General features: G+C 38.9%; 1 protein-coding gene across 7 annotated transcripts; it reads left to right on the forward strand.

Annotated features, from left to right (window-relative positions):
* On the forward strand, positions 1 to 22,804 carry smad2 (SMAD family member 2). 7 transcript variants are annotated; one of them, XM_061734377.1, is made up of 11 exons: positions 1 to 139; positions 3,036 to 3,502; positions 9,521 to 9,610; positions 10,256 to 10,449; positions 10,738 to 10,872; positions 12,147 to 12,221; positions 12,937 to 12,990; positions 13,176 to 13,388; positions 13,780 to 13,917; positions 15,864 to 16,008; positions 18,532 to 22,804. In XM_061734377.1, the coding sequence occupies exons 2-11, from the start codon at positions 3,246 to 3,248 to the stop codon at positions 18,653 to 18,655; spliced, it is 1,425 nt and encodes a 474-aa protein (XP_061590361.1). In that variant the 5' UTR covers positions 1 to 139; positions 3,036 to 3,245; the 3' UTR covers positions 18,656 to 22,804. The 7 variants fall into 7 exon arrangements, with proteins under 7 accessions (XP_061590361.1, XP_061590362.1, XP_061590364.1 ...); XM_061734378.1 differs by having other exon boundaries at positions 12,147 to 12,209; XM_061734380.1 differs by lacking the exon at positions 13,780 to 13,917.

Below are 22,804 nucleotides of genomic sequence, written 5' to 3' on the forward strand. Positions count from 1 at the left end.
ATGAGGGGCCATCATCCCGGCGGCTCGGAGCTGAACGATACAGTTACAAGTCTGTCCACATATGCAGTTAAAATGAGCATCGTGGGGTTTCTCACAGGCACATGAGTCCTCCTGCAAGGCCATTTCATCTCCCCTCTGGGTGAGTGCGCTTCTGACAAAGGAAGTGATTTGATTTTGTTTCAACGAGACAGCATGCAACAGACCTGTTTGTGTCACTGAGAGTAGCAAAGCCTGCTAGCAGATTTCTTCATACTCTCTCCCTCTCTCGCTCTTTTTTTTCTTTTTGGGGACGAGGGGAGGAGTAGGGGGATGAAGTGAGGTATATAGGGGGTATCGGTAATTTTAAGACAAAAGAAACCGGGACATTTTCTCTGCATCTCTCTGCCAAGGGCACCCAAAATAATGAAATCGGTTCCCTTTTGTGCCTGAAGTCAAATCCTCAAATCCAGGATCTGTTTTGAATCTCCGCCGGTGGCGTTAGCTCATTTCTCTAATAGTGTGTGCACATGTTCCCACAGAAGTAAACCAAACACTCAGTTTTCTCACGTTGGAGCAGATGTTGCTTTCAAAATACCGGGGCTCTTGTTATCCAAAGGAGCTGATAAACTGCACCAGAGTCTCTCCTGGCTCCATCAGCACGTTTTTGACTCAACATTGACTCTTTTCTGCTCATTTTTGAAGGCTCCCACATTGGACAGCGTTTTTGTCCCTGGCATTCAAAAACAACAAAGGCTTTTGTTGTGTCACGAAGTTAGTCCTCCTTTTGTGCATCAACCTTTTTAGCTGAAGGCATAACCACCATAGCATGAATCTCTCTGGAGCAGTCATGAATCTACTCCAGGATAACCTAATGGATGGCATGCTTGAATATTTTAGACCATATGAAGAAAATACAGGCACTTTTAATAAGGTTAGTAATTTTCAGGAATGGTCTAAATCGTCCAGAAAGCCATTTATAGTTTACTGCTGGTAAGAAGTCCAAGGGTTAAGCCTGTGAATTTAATTCTAAGAAGGAGCTTGGACTTTCAGAGTATCACCCAGAGGTAAGATATCCCGTCTTCCCTGTGAGGATACACGTTTACATCACTTGGTTCACACTAGGGCTGTTCGATTTTGCCCAAAAATAAAATCTCGATTTTTTTTCTCTCAAAATCCGATTTTCGATTACGATTACTATTATTTTGTGAATTGACAAAAGGCAAAGAAATGATTTCAAATATGCTGTTTTTTTATTGAACATTTGCCCCATTGGGCTTTAAGTGCAAACTTTGCTCTTATTAAACCAAAAATTAATGAATAAAGTGCAAAACTCTAAAATAAGTTGAAAAAAAGTTTTAAAAAATATAATAAAATATAAAGTTTTATCTCTGAAAAAAAAAATCAGCAAATCAGCACTTGCAAACATACAGTAAGTTATATTTCCAATTAAATAAAACAAGACATTTTCTAATTAAACTAAACTGGGTCTTTGCATGCTAAATAATAATGCAACCCATGAAGGAGGTAGAGGTGTGTAATGTCAGTCATTACATTTGCTATTCACATTTGCAAGTTTTTTGCAAGGAACACAAGCCGGTCTACCGCATCTGGCTTGAGGGATGCCCGGTGGCATGTTACAACGCCCCCTCCTACACTAAAGAGCCTCTCCGATGGGGCACTTGTCGCAGGTATTGAGAGGTATTTCAATCAATCATTAATATGTGTGCAGACAAGGTAAAAAAAAAAAAAAAAAACGATTTTACGATTTTCACGTTTTAACATCGTTCTAATTACATAATCGCGATTACGATTTAAAATCGATTAATCGAACAGCCCTAGTTCACACAGTAGCCTCTCATACACAGTGCTGTTAATCAGCAGTTGCTGCACAAATCTAAATGCAAAGGATTTATGCTATGGGACGAAGAAGATATCCCTCTATATTTAGTTAAAGAGTCTTTTCTTTTGATCCTGTCTGAGTTTACTCTGCATGAACTTGTTTTGACAAGAAATGATAGGCTATCTTTCTTGTCTCTCGTGTCTGTTTCAAAACCTTGAATTATAAGTTGTTGCGAGACCCTGCCACTGGCAAGGATTTTACACTGTTAAAATTCTGCATGATGAAGGTTGCTTTGCGATTGTTAAATCATCTTAATAAATGCTCCTTTCTCAGTTTTACAAAAGGGCTTGAATGTGCTTGCAAGTGGTTTATAAATAGGTTACTAATAATATACTTAAAAAGCCATTCTGATTCTGTTAAATAAATCAAACCACTTGTGGCTCAAAAATCACACACAAGTGTATTTATAGTATGATACAAATGTAAGGAGCTGCTGCTGTTGCATCTGTATGAACAACATCTGTAGGGATGGATACTTGAGTAGATCTGCACCCATACTTCTAATTGTGTTTGTGAAATGCCACTTAGGATTGTTTGATATGTGCCTATGTGTCTATTTTACCTTGAGAGAAGCTGAAAGTTTCTATGTACGTTGATGTACTTATATGATTAAGTTGCATAATTATAGTCTCAGTCTTCCCATTGTTGTGTACGCTGTTCTTTACTAATATATTGATATATTCGTCCACATTTCAGTGTGGTGATCTAAAGTTTACAAGCAATGTTTTCTTGCTCTAAGTAGGGTGGCTGATGCACTTTGTACCCCTTTTAAAAAAATTCACAGGAAATGTACATATTTTGGGGGAAATATGATTGAAAGTCATGAGTGTATTTATGAGGGAGAGGGTCAGATAGAAACAGAGTCAGAGAGGAGATGTTTACAAAACACAGTAGGTTAATCCTTCAAAGCCATGTGCGGGGAGTGTAGTGCTTTGTGACTGCGAGGGTGGTGGATTCACAAGGTACAGCGATCACAAGGCTGCGATAGAAATGGCAGCTTTGGCTTGTGGAAAAGACACAATGTGTGTGGGCATAAATTATTTAATCATTCTATAAAGAAGTGATATGCAACCTCTCGTCTCATTCTGTATCATCTTTGCTGTCTTTCTCTTCATATTCAAGCACTGATTCATGTTTTTCTCTCTCTTTTTCTTAGGTTTGGATGACCTCCTCTACTTTTTGTTTTTATCTTCTAAGATTCCTAAGAACCACTCAAGACTAATGCCTTAATTTTATTAAATTCTCCAGTACGAGTTCAGGGGCTTCAACTGCATCGCATTTCCCTTTTTCTCACCCTTTTTCACTTTATGTGAAATTAAAAGAAGCATCAGAACAATCTGGTCCGCTTAATTAGACCCAAATTGTCATGTCTTCCATCCTTCCCTTTACTCCTCCTGTTGTAAAACGCCTCCTGGGATGGAAGAAGACTCCAGCCGGCAGCGGTGGAGCAGGAGGAGGAATTGGAGGAGTTGGGGAGCAGAATGGAGGAGGACAAGAAGAGAAATGGTGTGAAAAGGCAGTGAAAAGCCTGGTGAAGAAGCTCAAGAAGACGGGCCAGCTGGATGAGCTGGAAAAGGCTATAAGCACACAGAACAGCAACACAAAATGTGTCACCATACCCAGGTGAGAGGTGAACAGAAACACATTTATTGCTTTGTAGAGTAACATCTAAGAGAGCTTTTTGATCTGGTAACAAAACATCTTAAGCAGGCCTTGAGAATTAAGCAGATGCAACCTCACATGTTCAGCAACACATGACATGTTACACTGTTTGACAAAAAATTAAGCCAAAATGCGGAAGCAGTGTTTGGAAAATCTAAGTTCTTTCACACTGCTGCCACAGGAATTACAAGTGTAGAAGCTGCTGATCTATAAGTCTTCATTAATTGGTCATCAGCAGCTGTGAGCAAATCTACAAAAGCAGAGGGCTTGTCATTTTACAAGTTTGTGGTATTTATGTTTTTGATAACACAAGGAGTAACTACATAAAAAGTGGTCCAAGAGTAGTAATTGTTTTTGTCCATCAGAGTGGGAAGGTTTATAGGGCAACTCCAATACAATTTACAGTCCATTATATTACTGAGAGAAAAAGCCTTGCATGTGAAAAACATTAGACAGCTGGCAGTCGTCCCAGGAGTGGGTGTCCCAGTAAGTTCACCCTGAGGTCAGACCACGCAGTACTCATAGACACGACAGAAATCCCATGAGTTGCATCTCAGAATGTACAGGCCTCAGTTAGCATGTTAAATGTTGAGCTCTGTGACGGATCAATTAAAAAAAAATCTTTTTTGGTCATGAGAAAGACTCCCAATCAAAGTGGTTGAGAACCTTTTAGCCATACAGTTGACATGAATTTATCAGTATACTTAAAGCTTACCAGAAATGACAGAAATCAAGTCATGCAACAGGACAATTATCCTAAGCACACAAGTAAATCTGCACCTGAGCTGCTTAAAAGGAAAATAATCAAAAGTGTTTCAATGGTCCTGTCAAAGTTCAGGCATGACCCGCAACTCTAAGACACCTCTGCATTAACAAATAATTACAACCTTTAATGAAACAACAGAAGAGTAGAAAAAAATTCCACCGTGTTTTTTTAATAGCCTAAACAGCAGTTTTACAAACTACTGACTCATAGATTTGACTGTATTTGACATGAGGACAGATTTTTTTGTAATATTTCATGTGATGTCATTAATCTAAGGTTGTATCTGATGAATCCAGGTGATTATTTTTTAATTTTATTTTTTAATTTCTTTCCCCTCTTAATTGTTCTGATACCTTAATCTTTAGACTTGCATGAAAGTCTGCTTTGTTTATTATATGACTGCACATGTTTATAGCAATATACACACACAAACACGCAATGCTGTAACTGTCACAACAGTTACAAATTAAATGAAGTATATTTGTTTAGTGTCAGTTCACAACTAAAGTTATCTCTCAGGACATGTTGAAGGGTAAGCAAAGTGTTATATTTTTGTTCTTCAGACAGACTTTAGAGGTGAAATTGAAATGCCTGTATACTTGCAGATATGAGACGTCAGCAAAGCAAACCACAATTATATTTTCACAAAATTGAGAATGTGAAAATGTTACAATTGGACAAAAAAATAAATAAATTCACCTAAAAAAAAATGGAGTGATTTAAACCATGCAACTGACCATTTTAGTGCTGCCAAAACATTCATACACACACACAAAAAAAAGGACTAATCCACTGTTCTCAGGACCCGGTATACCACAATACCCCTAAATCTGATGAGCGAGGTGTTTGAACACACATGAAAGTAACAAACACTTGCAGGAAGAGAAGCTTATGTTATGTAACAGCAGGTCCACTTCCTCAACCTATTGTGCCATAGGTTAGCTAGGCTAAAGAAGTGAAACCTGACTTGAGGAAACAGATGGTCTGCACATGATGCCACCATAAACGTCTTGTATTTGACTTGATTACAATGAATTAGGCCATATGCTCAAAAATTTACCTTGCATTCTCCCCATATGCATGTTGATAGTTTTAATGTTTCTGATTAATTCTGTCTGATCTCTGATTATGCTTACATTAAAGTGTTCTGCAACTATGAATATTTGAGCGTCTAAACCTCATCTCAGTGCTTCCATTGGAGAGAGTTAAAAATGTGAGGAATTTAATAAAAGAGGAATGCAATTACTTTAAAATTTTAATTGTGAATGCTAGTTATTTAACAGTTAATCAGCAGAAATAGTTAAGACACCATGGTTCAAATGCTCCTTTGGTGTAGTTAACCACACAATTTCAAGGAAATTGCTGAGTCATCGTTGTGCTTTATGTTATGTTTTTTTTTTTTTTGTGTAACCGGTGTCGTGCATTTGTGTACTTCCTGTCTATACAGTATGTATGAGAGGTGTTTTATGCCTTCATCAGCTTGAAAAGTTTGGAAAAATTGGAAGTCCTATGTTTAGTGGCTAAATGATTGTTTACAGAGGGAAAGCTAGAGTATTTTTATGCATGCAAGCCTGTTTATCAAAGGCAAATTTGCATACTCAGATGACGATGTATAAATGCTTGCGATTTCTAGGTTCTCTAAGATATTCAGTGTTGTGTGTTCTTTACTTTCCTCTTGTCTTACTTTCAATTAAGTACAAATAATACATATATAATTAGTTACAGAATATGGTTTTTTATACATTTCTATGCCCACAATTCAGCATATATTAGTTATCTTTTTACTGAGCTCAACTTCTGATGAGCTTCCTACCGTCTCAGGTGCATTTTTGACGGATGGAAAAACAGATGGAAATAAATGCAACAATCTCATGTAACTAAGAGATTTAATCCATGTAAATCTAGTACGCATCTGGCTACACAGTCCATAACTGCTGTTGAGTTTTCATAATTGTTTTGACTTTTCCCCCCCTATTCCTGCCTAATATAAGGAGTTTTGTGAAAGCATTTTGGAGGTGAGAAGAAAGAGATGCAAGGCCAGTGATAATGTGCTCTTTCTTTTTCCCCCTTTTATTCTGGAAAGGTTAACAGTACTGGATAATGAACTGAAAATTATGCAGTCTTCAAAATAAGCTTTTTGCCTCTGGTAGGTGAACTGAGGAAAATGTACATGCCAGAATATTTTTTACCACTTAAAACGTAAAATTAATCAAGATAAAAGTGTGTATTTAAGCTTGTTATTTAGTTTTAGAATGAATTATAAATGGTCTTGATTCGTTGACATTGTGGTTGGTTGCATTAAACCCATAATGTTAGATCGGTAGCTCCTCCCAACACACAAACACATAGAAAACTGATGCCAAGTACAATTTTGACTCTGGATACGGTATCGCATTCTTGCATGTTATAGATTGTATAGAAACCCTAAAAAGAATACCTGTCCCTATTTTAAAGTTGTAAAGTGAACCAATTTGTATTTCTGTCAGCTCATCCTTGTTAAACATTACAGTGGAAAAGCTTTCAGTGCTCAGGGCTTTAAATGAGTTGGTATTAGTGTTGTGTAAATAGTTTATACAGTGAATATTGCTATTAATGTTAAACCTGAAATGAGTAATTGAAGGTGAAGGTAAAGTACTGTAAACATTTATCATGGTGGCATTGCAGCATATTCTGTGTGTGTTCATACATTCTAGCCTGTTGTTTGGAGAAATGGTTGAACATTTGTGCATAAATGTGAAGCTGAAAGGGAAAGAGGAGTGTGAGAGCAGAAGTCTGTGAGATTTGTAAGGTGGCAGATCTGTTTCTTCATTCCAAGGAATGTAGATTAGATAGTTGCTTCCGAAGTGGAACCGATAAGGTTATGATTGTTCTTGGAGGTCATTTACCTCCTCATGAGGTTTTATATTTAGTGTGGTTTCGGTGCAGGTTAACCACTTGTATTTTTTTCAGCTCTTTAGATGATGTCAGTGTTTGATGTTTATGCTGTGAAGGGAACAAGTAGGAATGCTTTAATAATTAGAAATGGCCAGTCAGGTGTTTTGCCAGATCTTTTCTTTCTTTTATTTTATGGATCACAGTAAAACCAGATTTAAAAAAAAAAAGGAGAAGACATTCTTAACGGGAACCTATTATTCCATCTAATACCTATTTTAAACGGGCCTTGAATGTCTTTAAAAGCAAGCTTTTGATTGTTTTTGCTAAATAAATTAGAAATTCAGCCTCTGAGCCATGTCTTTATCTTCCCATTCTCTAACCTCATTATCTATGAGGGATTCTGAGTGGGCGGGGCTATGATAATGAGGCTCTGTGCTGATTGGCTGCCTGAATGACGCGATACACCGCTATGGAAAAATGGCGGAAGCTCCAGCCGGCGGAGTTAGTTTTGGGTGTGGTTTCACGCATCGCTCCCATCGTTACGTAACGACGGGAGCAGAATCTGACCGGCTCGTAGATCCACATCACACTGGATGGCTCATCCGGGCGGCTGTACAGACACTGCAGAATTTGGTTACTTTCCTCCTTCTCTGAGTTGGCAGGCTGAGGGGAGACCACTTTATATATGTTAAAGCAAGAGAAAACGTGTTTTTCATAATAGGTCCCCTTTAAGTTTCAACTAAAAGACATGTTACTGTTAAGCATTTACTCTAGTGATTTTGAATTGATTTAATTAATAGCATAATTTTTCCTTCGGTTGATAGCAGCTCAGTAAAAATTACTTGTTTTTTTCCTTGGATCAACTCGACCATTAAGGGCAGGATGTAGAACTTAAAAAAAAAAGAAAACAGCAGCTTTGAACAGATCACGTTCCAGATTTTCACACATGGCTCTCTTCACTTTGAACACAAGAACTTATGGCTGTTGAACTCTCAAATAGATTGCTCTGGTTCAGGTCTTGTTGTAGTCTTGCACACAGCAACTTTTCTGTGTGCAAGATGTCAAAAGGATGCCTAGTGGACTGTGAGGTGATGAGGAGACTACATTTGTAGGTTGCTATTTGAATGAAAGTAGGAAATGGGTTCAAGAGACTGTAACAGCTTAGCTGTGTAGAGGTGGCGAGTTTGGGAAGCTTAGTTGTGGGTAGGAGAGGTGATGCGAATGATTAGTCTCAAATAAGATTTAATTTAGTGTGCACTGGTTCTCCATAAAAATATCAAAATGGTGTTTTGAAAATAATCCAGCTCAACACGTATAGAACCAATTGATTTATTCCTGCCGTTTTACCTTTCCTACATGAGCTGCAGAATTGCAAGATTAAGTGCCAGATGCGGTAGTGATTTTTACTCTTGACCTTTAAGTGACAAGAGGAGACGGAAATCAGTTGGCACTTGTAGCTGCAGCGCTCAGTGAGTAAGTTGATAAGTGTCGAGATAGAAAGTCTGATCAGAGCAAAGTAACTGCCATGCCTGTCTGTATAACAGCATCTCCTCTCTCTGTACTCACCGATAAAAGCCAGAATAAGTTACGCAGAGTCGGCGTGTGCTTTCCTTACTATCCTTAGTCCCACATTTTGTATGTGTACATAATCAGTTTTGTGTTGTAGGTGTTTTTTTTTTTTTTCTCTCCATGTCTTCACACATTTTGTGTTGTCTGTTGAATTGATGTCCTCATTGATGCATCCTTGTGTATTCCCTCTGACATTCTGCCCATCACATTTATTATATTCTTAGTTCTTATTCTTGTTTGCAGCTTAGATAGTACTTTACGACTGTAAGGGGCTTGCTTGAATTAAAAGCGCAATAATAAGAAAAATGTTAAACATTTTGTTATTTGGTGCTTGTATTGAGGAAGTACTAGTTATGTAACTATTTGTTTACATTTTACAGTGTGTGTTTTTGGATTCAGTTATTTACACTTTCCAGAAGATACATTTATTTTGGTTTATTCTGCCATCAAAATGTGTTAATGTGTAAGTGTAGCTCCGCCCCTCTCGCCTTCTGCATCACCTGATCGCACCACACATCACACACATCTGTCTGATTTGGATTTGTCACACAATCATCTATCATCCACTTAGTCTCTTATTGAATAGCAGAAGGTGGGTTTTGTGTTTTGCTTTTACCCCCCACCTTTCTTGTTATTAAGAGACCACCTGTTTACATCTGTGATTTCATTCTACTAAGTTGAAACACCTCATGTTTACCATCTGTTTGGTTTTATTTTTATTCTTTTGCACTTGTTGTGTGTTTGTGTCTGTGTGTGATGTGTGTCTGTAGCAATTGCTCAGAGTTTTGGGGTCTTGGCTCAGGCCACACGATAGACCAGTGGGACTCTGCAGGCATGTACGGATACCCTGACCACAGCAGGTGAATGCACACAAACACACAGTTAGATGTAACTTTGATCCCTGCAAACAGTTTTGCAGCAGAAATTAATATTCACTTGTTGCAACAACCGTTGTTTGTCTCTGCAATCTACATTGCCAATATCTATTCGTTTGCAAGATCACTTTGTTTTAGGTTCATCAGGCATTGAAACTGTCATTGAAAGATCACTTATAGTATAACCGCATCACTAATAAAACAATAAGGCAATAATGACTTGTATTTAAGAAGTAATATGGAAATATCTTACAGGTTCATTTTGAGGTGAAGGTTAAGTGATGTTGCATGTGTTGACATATAACTTTTTATATTGAATTATTTTAGTTATAGTATATTTCCAAAGAAACGTAGAACAATATTTTGTGTTAGTTTTTTAGATCAGACAGCTAATGTGGCTATAAAATTTTGTTAAACAAGTTGCACAACATAAGTGGTTTCCTCATTTTCACCAGTCGGTGTCTATGTTTTATTTTATTTATTTTCATATTGCTTCGATGCAGAGAATCACACCAAAGCTCAAGACGGCATAAACACCTCTTGTTACTCCATTCTCAGTCTCTGCTCAATCTTCGACGCTCGGGTATATCTTTAAACTTTCTGCCATTCTCTCTCTCATCGCCATCGCAGGTCTCTGGATGGGCGTCTTCAAGTGTCTCATCGTAAGGGCCTCCCCCATGTCATCTACTGCCGCCTGTGGAGATGGCCCGACCTTCACAGCCACCATGAGCTCAGGGCCATTGACACATGCCAGTACGCATTTAACCTCAAGAAGGATGAAGTATGTGTCAATCCCTACCATTACCAGAGAGTGGAGACGCCTGGTAATGATCCTTGAGAACTGTTTTCTTTCTTTTGAAATAGCTTTTGCTCTGATTACTTCAAGCCATGGTCCTCAAAATGACCTCCTAACAAGTGTATAATTATGGCGTTCGTAGCAACTACAAGTGTTGAGTTTTAGTTCTTGGAAATACATTTCTGTCCAGCATAAACTGTAGTAACTGATGTGTATGATGAGGCAGGGTGTTGTGCTTCTGTGCGATGGTTATAATAACACAGTTTTGATTGTTATAATAAATCTTGGCTTTGTCCCTGGTGCTACTTTCTTCTAGTGCTGCCTCCAGTATTGGTGCCCCGTCACACAGAGATACTGACAGAGCTTCCACCGCTAGATGACTTTGCAAACTCCATTCCTGAAAACACCAACTTCCCTGCAGGCATAGATCCTCCAAACAATTATATACCAGGTAAGTATAAAAAAATCCCCCAAAAAACAGGTTGTTTTGTTGTTTTTGTGCAGGTATGTAGCAATTGGATTCATGATTTTAGTGACAAGGAACAGCACAAATCACAGAAAAACAACCCTGAAAGATGTCACCTGTTTTGCCCAAACCTGCCTGCAGGGGTGTCGTCCTGGGGGTGGTTCTGGCCTGGATGGTTGTGGAGCTCTGCACCACGGCTTCAATGCTGTGGTGTGGACTCCTCTATCCGTCCGGGGGGGATGGTCTCTGTGGAGGAAACCCTTGTAGCTGCGGGCTATGAGACCTCCTGGCGTGGACGATACCTGGATCGTGCGTGCGTGCGTGCGTGCGTGCGTGCGTGCGTGCGTGCGTGCGTGCGTGCGTGCGTGCGTGCGTGCGTGCGTGCGTGCGTGCGTGCGTGCGTGCGTGCGTGCGTGCGTGCGTGCGTGCGTGCGTGCGTGCGTGCGTGCGTGCGGGGACGGTCATTTTAGTTTAGTTTAGTTTATTTTTAGTTTAGTTTATTTTGCACATAAAACATAACAGTAAAAAAACAAAGGTCAAATGAAGCATTGTGCAGGAGAGGTGGAAGCCAAAAAGGCTTCTGAAAATGCCTCCCCTTTATAAAACAAACATAAACAACAGCAAAAGCAAAAACACAATATAGAAATAGATAATATAAGACAGAAAAAGACAATTTAACATTAAAAAGAAAAACACTACTGAATTATTGAAAGATGGAGAGAAAAAAATGAAGGAAAATTAAGTATAATTGCATGAAAAAAAAAGTACAATTTAAAAACTCCAGATGTGTTTCTGATCTTAACTAAAAAATGATTTTTTTCAAGTGTTTTTTGAACAAAGCCAGTGAAGATATTGATTTTAGTGATGTAGGTAAATTGTTCCATAGCGCCGGTCCTCTGTATTTTAAAGTGCGTTGATTGTCTGAAGTCCGGCATAAAGGAAGGTGAAAGTTCTTTGAGTGTCGTGTCTGATATGAATGGATGTCTGAGGAAAACTTAAAAAAATTCTGGAAGCTGGAGTGGCAGGTCATGAGATGAATATAGAAACTTATACATAAACACACAGGTTTGATAGGTATTCACACTGAAAACAGATAACAAATTACATTTTCTAAAAAGAAAAATTGTTTGAGTAAATAACCATGTCATTCTTAAAACAGATTTCCACAGAATGTTTTTATGTAAAACTCAAAGACAAGGTTCAGTTGCAAGCAGAGGCTTGTGTGAATTGCATTTGATTTATTTGCTTTGCTTTTGCAGACACTCCTCCTCCTGGTTACATGAGTGAAGATGGAGAAACCAGCGATCAGCAGATGAATCAAAGTATGGAATCAGGTAGATTGACGGAATAATGTGCAGAAGTTCTGTTGCTGGCTGCAAAGTTGGCTTTAAGTCTTAATCCATTGCTCACGCCGACATTTTAATTTCCCAGTAGATTAAAAAGAGATATTTTTAAGTTGCTTTTTGCACTGGAAACCACATGTATAGTCGTGTTTCCATTACCCCAATATTTGCGCGAAATATTAAATATCTATCATAAAGAAGTCCTGTAAAGGAAACTGCTCTGATTTGGGGAAAAAAATATCCCAAATATCGCAAAAACCTTTTAGCGCTTTCACATGGTGGTTTTTCAGGTTATGCAATAATCCAGTTTATGACAAAAGTGTGATGGAAATGTTTTCTTTTTGCATTTGCACGCCACATTTATACAAAGCTGTTGTGCTATCACTGTGCATTACATAAGGGCTTTGTCTTTGAATAATCATTTGAATGGTCATCCGCTGCCTTCACCATTTGAGTATTTTCCCAACAGCGGTAAGGGCAGTCACAATAATTTGTCAAAGACAGAAGATGTTTCTGTCCATTCAATAGAAACACCGATCGACATCCCTCACCCCCAAACCGCAGCGCAACATTTTATAGCAAATTACGAAATTTGCCTATTTTTTTCCGTTTTCGAAAAAGTGTAATGGAAATGTGACTTATTTTGTGTATGTAAATGTATAACAGCAATAAGGTGTATAACAGGGTGTTTGTTTTTCATAACCAGGCTCGCCAGCAGAAATGTCACCGAGCACCGTGTCACCTGTCAGTCATGGCTTAGGTAAGATGGCTCTATTTGGCATTTTTCTTTAGGTTTTTTTTCCCCTTCCCCAAGCCACTTTACAACTTTTGGAGGTAAAAAATAATAACAAAAAATATGCAATAAAGAAACATGGACAAAAATGAGGGTTTCCAAATGCAGATCGATTCACTTTCAACATGTTTTTATCATTTATTTCTTTTCAGACCTTCAGCCAGTCACCTACAGTGAACCGGCTTTCTGGTGCTCAATAGCCTACTATGAGCTGAACCAGCGCGTTGGAGAGACATTTCACGCCTCCCAGCCGTCTCTGACTGTTGACGGTTTCACCGACCCCTCCAACTCCGAACGCTTCTGTTTAGGGCTTCTCAGCAACGTTAACAGAAATGCAACTGTTGAAATGACAAGGAGGCATATAGGTATAAAAACACACTGGGATGGCAAAGAAGTTGTTCAGTCCTTGCAACTTTCCCAATGCACGTTCTGCTGCATTTTTAGTTTTTCTTAGTTTTTCTCAGGTCCGTTACATCGACATGAGCAATATTGGAGACTTAAAGAGGATTCTAAAAGGTTCTTAAATGAAGGGTTACTTAAACTGTTAAAAAATAATTGACAATCACTTTCTTAACTACACCATTAGAAAATGACTTAAAATGTATAAATCTTTTTTTAAATAAAGAGGGGGAAAAAATAATTTTCAGTTGAAATTGCTTTTAAATATACATTTTAAAACTTTTTCCCCCGACCTCACCAGTAAGTCTTTTCATTAGTTTTGTTTTTTGTTTTTTCTAATTATTTAAAATTCTGTAGGTCGCGGAGTCAGGTTGTACTACATTGGTGGGGAAGTCTTTGCCGAGTGCCTCAGCGACAGTGCCATTTTTGTCCAGAGTCCCAACTGCAATCAGCGTTACGGCTGGCACCCCGCCACAGTCTGCAAGATCCCACCAGGTTGATACCATGCAATTTCTTTTCCCCTTTGTCAACCCAGATCAGGGTTCCAAACTGGTGCTGCACAGAGGTGACATTTGTCGTTATTAAAGAGCGCACTCCATCTCAAAAGCTTTAAGCATCATATAAGGCTCAGAAATTATCAGCACAAAACACAACTCTGAGAACTGAGAACAATATAAAACACTTTTTTTTTCTCAGCCAATACAAAACCAAATGAAGTTAAAGAGAGTCACTAACAACCTCCACAATATGATATTGACTGCGTTTACATGCATTCAATAACCCTTTTAAAACCCGAATATTGGCAATAACCCGAATTTGCACGGCCATGTAAACACCAATAACCCCTTTTGGTTTTTAAAAACCCGAATATGACCCCTGGGTTACTCCTTTTAAAACCTGAATATTCGGTCATATAAACGCCAAACGGAACAGGAATTTGTTTTCTGCTCATGCTCTGTTCACAAGGAATCCTGGTCTTTTGAGTCCAGGACGTACTTCTAAACATGGAGAAACGCAAGACCACGCCACACTTTTGGAGTGAGGAGGAGACTAATCACTTCATAAATGTAATGAAGGATATGAACATTTTGGCATTTGTAGACGGTAGAAAGTACCGGAATAACAAGATTTACAAGAAGGTGACCGAAAAGTTGCGCGAAGCAGCATTTGTTTTTAATTTGGATACAGGAAGAAGAAGCGGAAATGACGCTAATTGCGTCATGACGTTCTCCGCGCGTCGCTGGTTTGATCCAGATATCCTGAATGATTAATTACCATGTATACAGGGATAACCCTGTTTGCTCACGCATGTAAACGGAATATTCCGAATGTTTCAGTAACCGGAATATTAGTAATAACCCGAATTTTGACTGCATGTAAACGTAGTCATTGTTTTTCACAGCCACCCACACATTGACTCATCTGGGCCCATGGAAGTTTGAAGATGTTATTCCTGCCCAAAAGCCCCTGCTTTGGGCTTTCAAATTGCTTTCAAGGAAATGATAAAATGAAATCACAAGTCTTCAATGCATCATGTCTGTTGTAGATTTCCTGATGTGTTTGAGATCTTTGTCTCGTAGCATGATGCAATTTTGGCCAGTCTTTCTCTCAGACTGCATGACTTCTCATTCGACTCCAGAAATACTTCAGTCTACAGATGAGTTTGCGGTCGACTCATCGACTGCAAGGCACCCAGGGCCCAACAGGGCTAGTTCCAAAACCTTTTGTTTTTTGAGAGTCCATTTGAGGTATTTGTGCAGAAATGCTGGTTTTTTTTTTGGCCAAATGTGGTGTTGTGCATTATCGTCAAACATTTCAAAGTCCAAAGGATCTTGTTCCAGGAAAAAAATTAATAAAAAGAAAAGACAAGGCTTTCTCCTGGTGTCTTTTTTAAACAATTCATACTTGTTCAAAGTTTCCTAAATGCACCGTCACAAACAATTAACATGCAGGAGACTGTAAAAACTCAAATGTTGGTCCTAGGGTTTCTGCTGTTAAATGATTACTTAATTAAGCACATCCAATTAGCAGCAACTGACAGCCTTGTGTCCCTCTTGTTCCTGTGGAGACGATAAGGGGTCTGGTTACTTATTCACTGATTAGACTTGACCTTCGTTAAATAAAAAATGACATTGCCTAAAATGCCGTGTGTTCATCACTTATATTTACTTTAGAATTGAATTGTATTGTTAATCGCAGCAGCCTAGTCTTGGTTCAGTCCCCCCCCAAAAAAAAATAATAAAAAAAGCATTATAGATTAGATTATATAATAAAATGCATATATATGCTTTAGGTTTTACCAAACTTGGTATTAACCATTAATATATATGCAGACAAAAAAAAAATAATTGAACTGTATACCTTATTTTTCCGATGAATTACTGTCAGATTTTAACTGGTTGGGGATTACTCACCTCACGTACTTCTCTTTCTCTTTTAAGGCTGCAATCTGAAGATTTTTAACAACCAGGAGTTTGCTGCGCTGCTGGCCCAGTCTGTCAATCAGGGGTTTGAGGCCGTGTACCAGCTAACCAGAATGTGCACAATCAGAATGAGCTTCGTCAAGGGCTGGGGAGCAGAGTACAGGTGTGTAAAACTCTCAAGCAACTCAATATTTAGCACTGCAATTCAACAAATACAGGCCTGTTGCACAGGAAAATTCACAGATTATGCTAGAAATTCACACATAACTGCGTTTATCTAGTCCTTTGAACTGTAAGCGTGTTTTCTATTCGTATGGCTGGACTGATGGGTAGCATTCAAGTTGAAGGTTGATTTCTAAATACTTCTTTCAGGAAATATTTAAGGAAAGCTTTAAGAAATATGTTTTAGGCTTTAGACATTTCTGGCAACTCCTGCTGCTACAAAGTAGCTGTACTTCATAGGGATACTAATGAGACTGTTTATACTAAATACTAGTATGAATTTTTTGTTTGTGTTGCAAGTTTTAAGAAAAAAAGGAGAAAAGTGGAGCTACAGAGGGAGAAATCCTTAGGTCTGTCATCACCTCTGCACAGCTGGCACGGCTGTGATGTAAAATGGATGTTGGTTGAAATGGTTAATGGAGCAATTGAACCCATGAAAAACTTGATTAAAGCTCAGTATTTGCACTTCCATTGTAGTGACGTACATGGACAAAATAAAAAAAAAGGTTTGTCAGTCACATTTCCATTACTGCTAGATTTGTACAAAACCTAAATATTGCGAAGAAAAACCTGTAATGGAAGCATGTAAAACTTGAAAAGACGATCAAATGTCAGACAAACCTTTATACGCTTTCATGACGTGGTTGTTTTTGATATGTTGATAGTCCCGTTTAGCGCAAAGGTGTAATAGAAACATTTCTCGCATACAGTACAGAACAAAAGTTTGGACACACCGTCTCATTGAAACAAATGGGGAAGTGTCCAAACGTTTGGTCTGTACTGTAGGGTATTTAAAAAAATGTTGGTTATTTAAATACCTACAGTACAGACCAAAAGTTTAGATACACTGAAACAAAGAACTAGCAAATGAAAATTTTTCTTGCATTTGCACATTCCGACACCACTGGGTGTGTCTGTCACATGACCAGAAAAAAGGCAATATGGCATGGTTGTGTGCACCGAGCCCCAACCATCTAACTTGCGGGACACTTTTTTGATTTCACGTCCATGACTCTGAGGGGGGTGAATTTTTTTTCTTTTCTTTTTTTGTGTACCTCACCAGGAGAGTTTATATAAAGCAATACATTTATTTCTAATATGATTGGCAGTCAGAAGATGCAATGGCTAGCCATTATCACTTCCTCGTCCACAATTGACACGCTACTGCACTAGCGAAGCAATTACAGTTGAAATTGCGACTAAACATGACAGTAATGTCTGATTTCACTATCGGGTCAAGACGTTCAAGGGAATATTCCACTGCTAACGTCGGCTGGCTGCCCAGCGGATGCTTCGGCAGAAATTGGCTGATGGCGCTGGTGGCCACGACTAACTGATCGAGATATTGTGGGCATTTTCCCACCAACATGGCTGTGCTTAGTACGAAGAAAAATAAAGCTTTGAAACAGCTCTCCAGAAACCAATGGGTCACATGACTAACGTAATTGTTTTTAACAGTCTATGGCGTAGAGGGAGGAAGAGACAGATTGATCCTCCGCTGCCTTCGCTTTCTGTTGACTTTTTTTCACAACAGCTGTAGCAGCAGTCGAGATCTCTTTCTAATTTGTTTTGAAGACAGGTCTTCTAGGAGAGTTACGATCATACAAACACTGTTCAATGACAACACCTCTGCATCTGCACCTTTTTCCAATTTCAGAATTGTTCCTTTTGCTTTGCGAAAAAATGCTGTGGAAATGAACATAGGAGGGGAAACACTTGCATAGGAGAGGATATAAAAAAGTTTTCCTTCCTTTGAACTCAGAACTTTTTCAGATGAAGTTCACAATTGTGCAAATCAAAACTTATGACCAAGATGTGAATATTTTTTTTTTTTTTTGAGGGGGTGGTGGGTGGAATGGCAGTAGCTTGCTCCCCCCATCCCCTTTTTGGAGCTTTTGCATGTTCTCATCTGCACTGTATGTGTATAATCTCTCTTGTAGTCCTCCTTTTGTTGTAAAACGTGAGAGATTACAGCGCATTTGTCTGTACCTATGTCTCTGGTCCCATCCACCCAACAAACATCTGTTCTGCTTCTGGCTTTGCTTTGTGCTGTGCTGACCCAGGAGCCGGACAACAGTGTTTTTTTTGTTTTGTTTTTGGTGGCAGTCCTCGCCAGCCAGGGCTAAGCGGGTTAACAGTCACTGCTCCTGCCTGTCTGTAGACCACTGAGCAGTCAGCTTTGTTTAATTATCTGGACAGAACTCAATATCCCTTTATCATAATTGAGGAAGAGCAGCGGTCCACAACAATCCCTCTTATTATTGTCTTCCTGCTAATGGGTTATTTGGGTATCTGTTATAACCAGTATCAAGTGAAAGGGTCTTGTCAATAGTCCAAAGTTCTTCAAGAGCCGGGACTCACTTAATCAATATGGTTTAATTTGTCTTACACATCTTTACCGGACAGATGGGTCATGTTCTGCCTGACCTTGTTTTAATTTTCTCTCTTCATTTTATTCCCACAGGCGTCAAACTGTCACCAGCACCCCTTGTTGGATTGAGCTGCATCTTAACGGCCCCCTCCAGTGGCTGGATAAGGTGTTAACTCAAATGGGTTCACCCTCGGTGCGATGCTCAAGTATGTCTTAAACAGGGTGAGACTTCACAACGTTTGAGCGGTTTGTCCTAAAGAGACTACCATGCAGTCTTAAGTGATGTACTGACAACATTATGAAAAAAAAACTAAAGTAAATAAAGAAATGTCATGTAGTGGACCTGAAGGGGGTTGTTAAGAGGGGACTTATCTAATAGACTACCGTATTTTCACGGCCATACCGCGCACAGAACGAAAAGGCGCAGTCTACACACACATATGGCGCGCCGCCTTACAACAACACACACACAAACATACAAGTGCGCATATTTAAAAATAGAGCGGGAGCAAAACTGACTTTGATTGTGCTTTATTTAAGTCTTTATTACAAAGTAAAATTTTTTAAATCACCAAATAATGATCAAAAATTAAAACAAGCACATTACCGAATCAAATATCGTTGTCAGAGTCACTTTCCGTGCCGTGCGGCCCCTCGTAAATGATGCCGGCTTTTGTGAAAGCTTGAACAACAGTGCCAGCAGACACGTTAGCCCACGCATCTACAATCCATTTGCAAACTGTGGCATAACTTGCCCACTACTGCCTTCCACTCTTGTTGAAACTGTGGTCTCCATCGTCATCCATCGCTCCCACGCCGCTCGCAGCCTTACTTTGAACGGCCGGTTCACACCGACGTCCAGTGGTTGGAGTTCCTTCGTCAGACCTCCCGGAATAACAGCAAGTGCAGCGTTCATTTGTTTCACTTCTTTTTTCACATCGGCTGTGAGATGGGCACGCATAGAGTCAAAGATCAACAGCGATGGTGATGCGTGGAAAAAAACACCTGGTCGCCTTACATACACCTGCCTCTGCCACTCTTCCATCAACTCTTCATCCATCCAGCCCTTTTCATTTCAAACGTCTCTTTAGGCAAAGTCTTTCTCTTAAAAATCACGACTTTTCATACCCCGTTGTGCGAATCGCTACCGTACTGGTCCCCTTCTTCTCCACCGTGTGACTCACCGGGATGTCGAAAGTGAGCGGCACCTCATCCATGTTGGTGATGTGGCTGGGCTGAATACAAGTGTATTTACACTTGCGAACCATCGATTCATTAATCTTAAATTCTATCGCGGCTGCTCGATTTCCATGTTCCTCCGCGTACTGATAGCCATCAGTTTAAACTGTGCTTCATACGCGTGTCTCTTTGCCATTTTTCAGGGTTGTTAAGACAACAATGTTCTGCATAAAGCACATACCTGTTCTTTTATACACGCCCATACTTCCCCCTTTAACGTTCTCATGGTGGTCTCAACTACGTCCGCCTTATAATAACAACACACATAGGGCGCACTGCGCTAGAGGGCGCGCCGCACATTTTGAAAACAATATAAGACGTTTATATGCGCCTTTTATGGCCGTGAAAATACGGGTACAGTGGAATGTTATCAGTAATGTGGTCAATGGACCTGAATTCCAATGGTTTGTACAATGTCAGTAGACATTGTAGTTATCATCAGCCTAAGGATTTAAATCAAGCTGCAATATTTGAATAAAAAGAGTGATATCACAACGGACCAGTTGAGATCTATTTGATCAAAAACAGAAACACTTGAAGCAGTACAGATCCTTATTCTCTCCAGAGAGATAACAGCAGTTTCGGGGATCAAGCATGTTACCTAGTAATTTTAGATCAGTCTGTCCATTCAGTAGTTCAGTAGTTGACTCTTCACTATCAACCCACCACAGCACAACTTTTCGTCAGTGTCAGTGTTTCTGTTGTTTTACACCTGGCTGACCAACTACTGCCACTCCAGGCTCCTGTTCAACCAAAGTCGACTTCCAGCCTGGGACACGACCCCTTCCTGGTTCTGGTAACCAAACATCCATTCCATGTTATCTGAGGTTTTCCTCCCCCTTCCTTAGTTGGTCTTATTGTTGTGATAAAACACTGTCTTTGCTGGACTGCGCGGTCTTCAGGTCTTAAAGGGGAGAATAATAAAACGAAAAATATTCCCTGTTCCCATGGTGCACGCAAATATTATGTAAACACAGGACTTCTTTATTTTGAAACATATATAATCCTCTGTTTACTAAATGTAAGTTGACCTAGTCAACCACGAGTGTGTGGTGAATCAAAGAAATCAACTCCTTACTTTATTCTAGGAGTTTCCATTGTAAAATCAGATCAATGACTGCCCAGTACAGATACATGTAATCACTTAACAAGACCATACAATGTATTACACCTCTGGAACTTCACCCAGCCCGTTTTTTAAAAAAAACAAGGACTTAGACTCAGTCAAATGTTCCCTCCTGTTTTGAAACCTGGTTCTTTGATCTCGGCGTGATTCACCTCCCTGCATGCTCTTACACTTTCTCTTACATTCTTACAGTTACAAAATGAGCATTGTCTGGGTTTCAATTTAGCACCAGATTGGCCTACTTCTGTCTGACAGATGATAAGAAATGCTTATCTTTGAGATTCCACATATGTTGAAAATGCACAAGTTTCTTGAACTGATGCACAGTTTTCCAATTGACAATTTATCAATAGGAAAAGTCCTACGTTGTAGGACTTTAATATATGAAATAGTTTCTATAACTGTACTTGCACTGCCCCAAATTATGCACCCTTAAAGTTGCCTTTCATGTAAAATACAATATGCTCTGAACTCCGCAGATAGAAATGATGAAAGCCCATTTGAAGTCAATTTTATTTTATTTTTTTTTCCCTCCATTCACTGTACAAATGATGGTCCTTAAACTGTGTTTCTGATGCATTATTTTGAGTTTTAATGAGATTTCAGATCTAAAAACCAGCTTGTATATTGGTATTTCAAAGTATTCAAGCTTTAAGTGTTCAACAAGCAAGTTTTACTACACATTTTTTATTTTCTTCACACAATCTTCTAGCTACATTTTTGTATTTGTTTTTATATATACGTCGCAAATATATTTAAAATGTTCAAACCTTCCTCCCATTTTTTAAAAATATTTGTCTTGTCCTCTGTTTGAAATGATTACAGCTTGATGATGACTTATGTGTATGTAGCATGACATATACACTAATAATTACACTTAATCTAATATATCAACAATTACCTTCAATTCTCCAAAACGCAATTCGGCTGCTAAAATTTCAGACACGGCAGGGAAATGTTAGATCCAATGACTTGTCTGGTAGGATCCACTTCAACAGCCTGAAAATGGAACGATTGAAATATAAGAAAATGCTTATCCAGCAGGTCTCAGTCTTAGTTCAGCCCACTTTAACTTCCAGAATACTTTTTAAGAAAAAAAAACAACAAAAAACAGTTTTCTTAGTCATCTACCTGTTAGTCATTTGTAAGCTGAAACCAAATCACAGATAAAAACACAAAAGACATTAAAAACAAATAAATAAACATGCAGAGACAATAATTTAATGCTGTGATGTTTTTGTTTCTGTTAAACTTCTTCATCTGTCCAACTGTCCTATATGTATGCTGGTCCGTAGCTTTCTTTTTTCCTTTTTCTTTCCTAAAGTATTTGACTTGCCAGGGTTTAGTCAGTGTTTTACAGCCTGAAGCAAACGTGTGGTCTTAGTTTCGAGGTTGTTTTGTTACTCACCCGCTTGTCCCATGCATATCGGTTTTATTTGGACTCAAAATCAGAACCCTGTTAGGAAACAGTGTCTTTCGCTGATTTGTAGACTTAATTTTATGTGCGTATTGCCAGATTCCAGTGAAAGCCTTTGCATCCACGTTTTGATTTCTTTAAATGAGTGCCACCTAAGATTGTACCAGCTCCTCGCACCTTCAGAGGGAGGGTGGTCCCAAACAAGGTTCCACCAAGAACACTTCAACACATCATGAGGTCTGCATTCCTACTTACAGATCATATTGTATTTTTTTTTTTTCTTTCAAATTTTTATTGTGATGACAATTGTGTATTCCAAAATAAGCCTCTTTGTATTGAGTCTCTTCAGAAAGTGGCTTTTTGGAGAAAGTGAAGTTTCTACATGCCACTAGTGATGTTATATAGTTGTACTTTTTATTTTTGCATACATGTTGTTTCTTCTGCTTGCTATCAACAAAGCATACTCACTAGACAACAATCTGTTAGAATTTCTGTCTTCTTCAAACATTAATATTCATAGACTTTCCAACTATCCTACATTTATGACTTCTTAAAGTGTAGACTAATAAAGCTGTTTTAATTCA

The sequence above is a fragment of the Cololabis saira genome, chromosome 11 (assembly GCF_033807715.1).
Source record: "Cololabis saira isolate AMF1-May2022 chromosome 11, fColSai1.1, whole genome shotgun sequence".
NCBI classification, from domain to species: domain Eukaryota; kingdom Metazoa; phylum Chordata; class Actinopteri; order Beloniformes; family Belonidae; genus Cololabis; species Cololabis saira.

Excerpts from the sequence above, each read along its gene's own strand:
- smad2 (XM_061734377.1), top strand. The coding sequence starts at position 3,246 with ATGTCTTCCATCCTTCCCTTTACTCCTCCTGTTGTAAAACGCCTCCTG. Across the intron at positions 13,389-13,779 it reads AATGACAAGGAGGCATATAG|GTCGCGGAGTCAGGTTGTAC; the intron begins GTATAAAAACAC and ends AAAATTCTGTAG. Across the intron at positions 13,918-15,863 it reads AGTCTGCAAGATCCCACCAG|GCTGCAATCTGAAGATTTTT; the intron begins GTTGATACCATG and ends TTCTCTTTTAAG.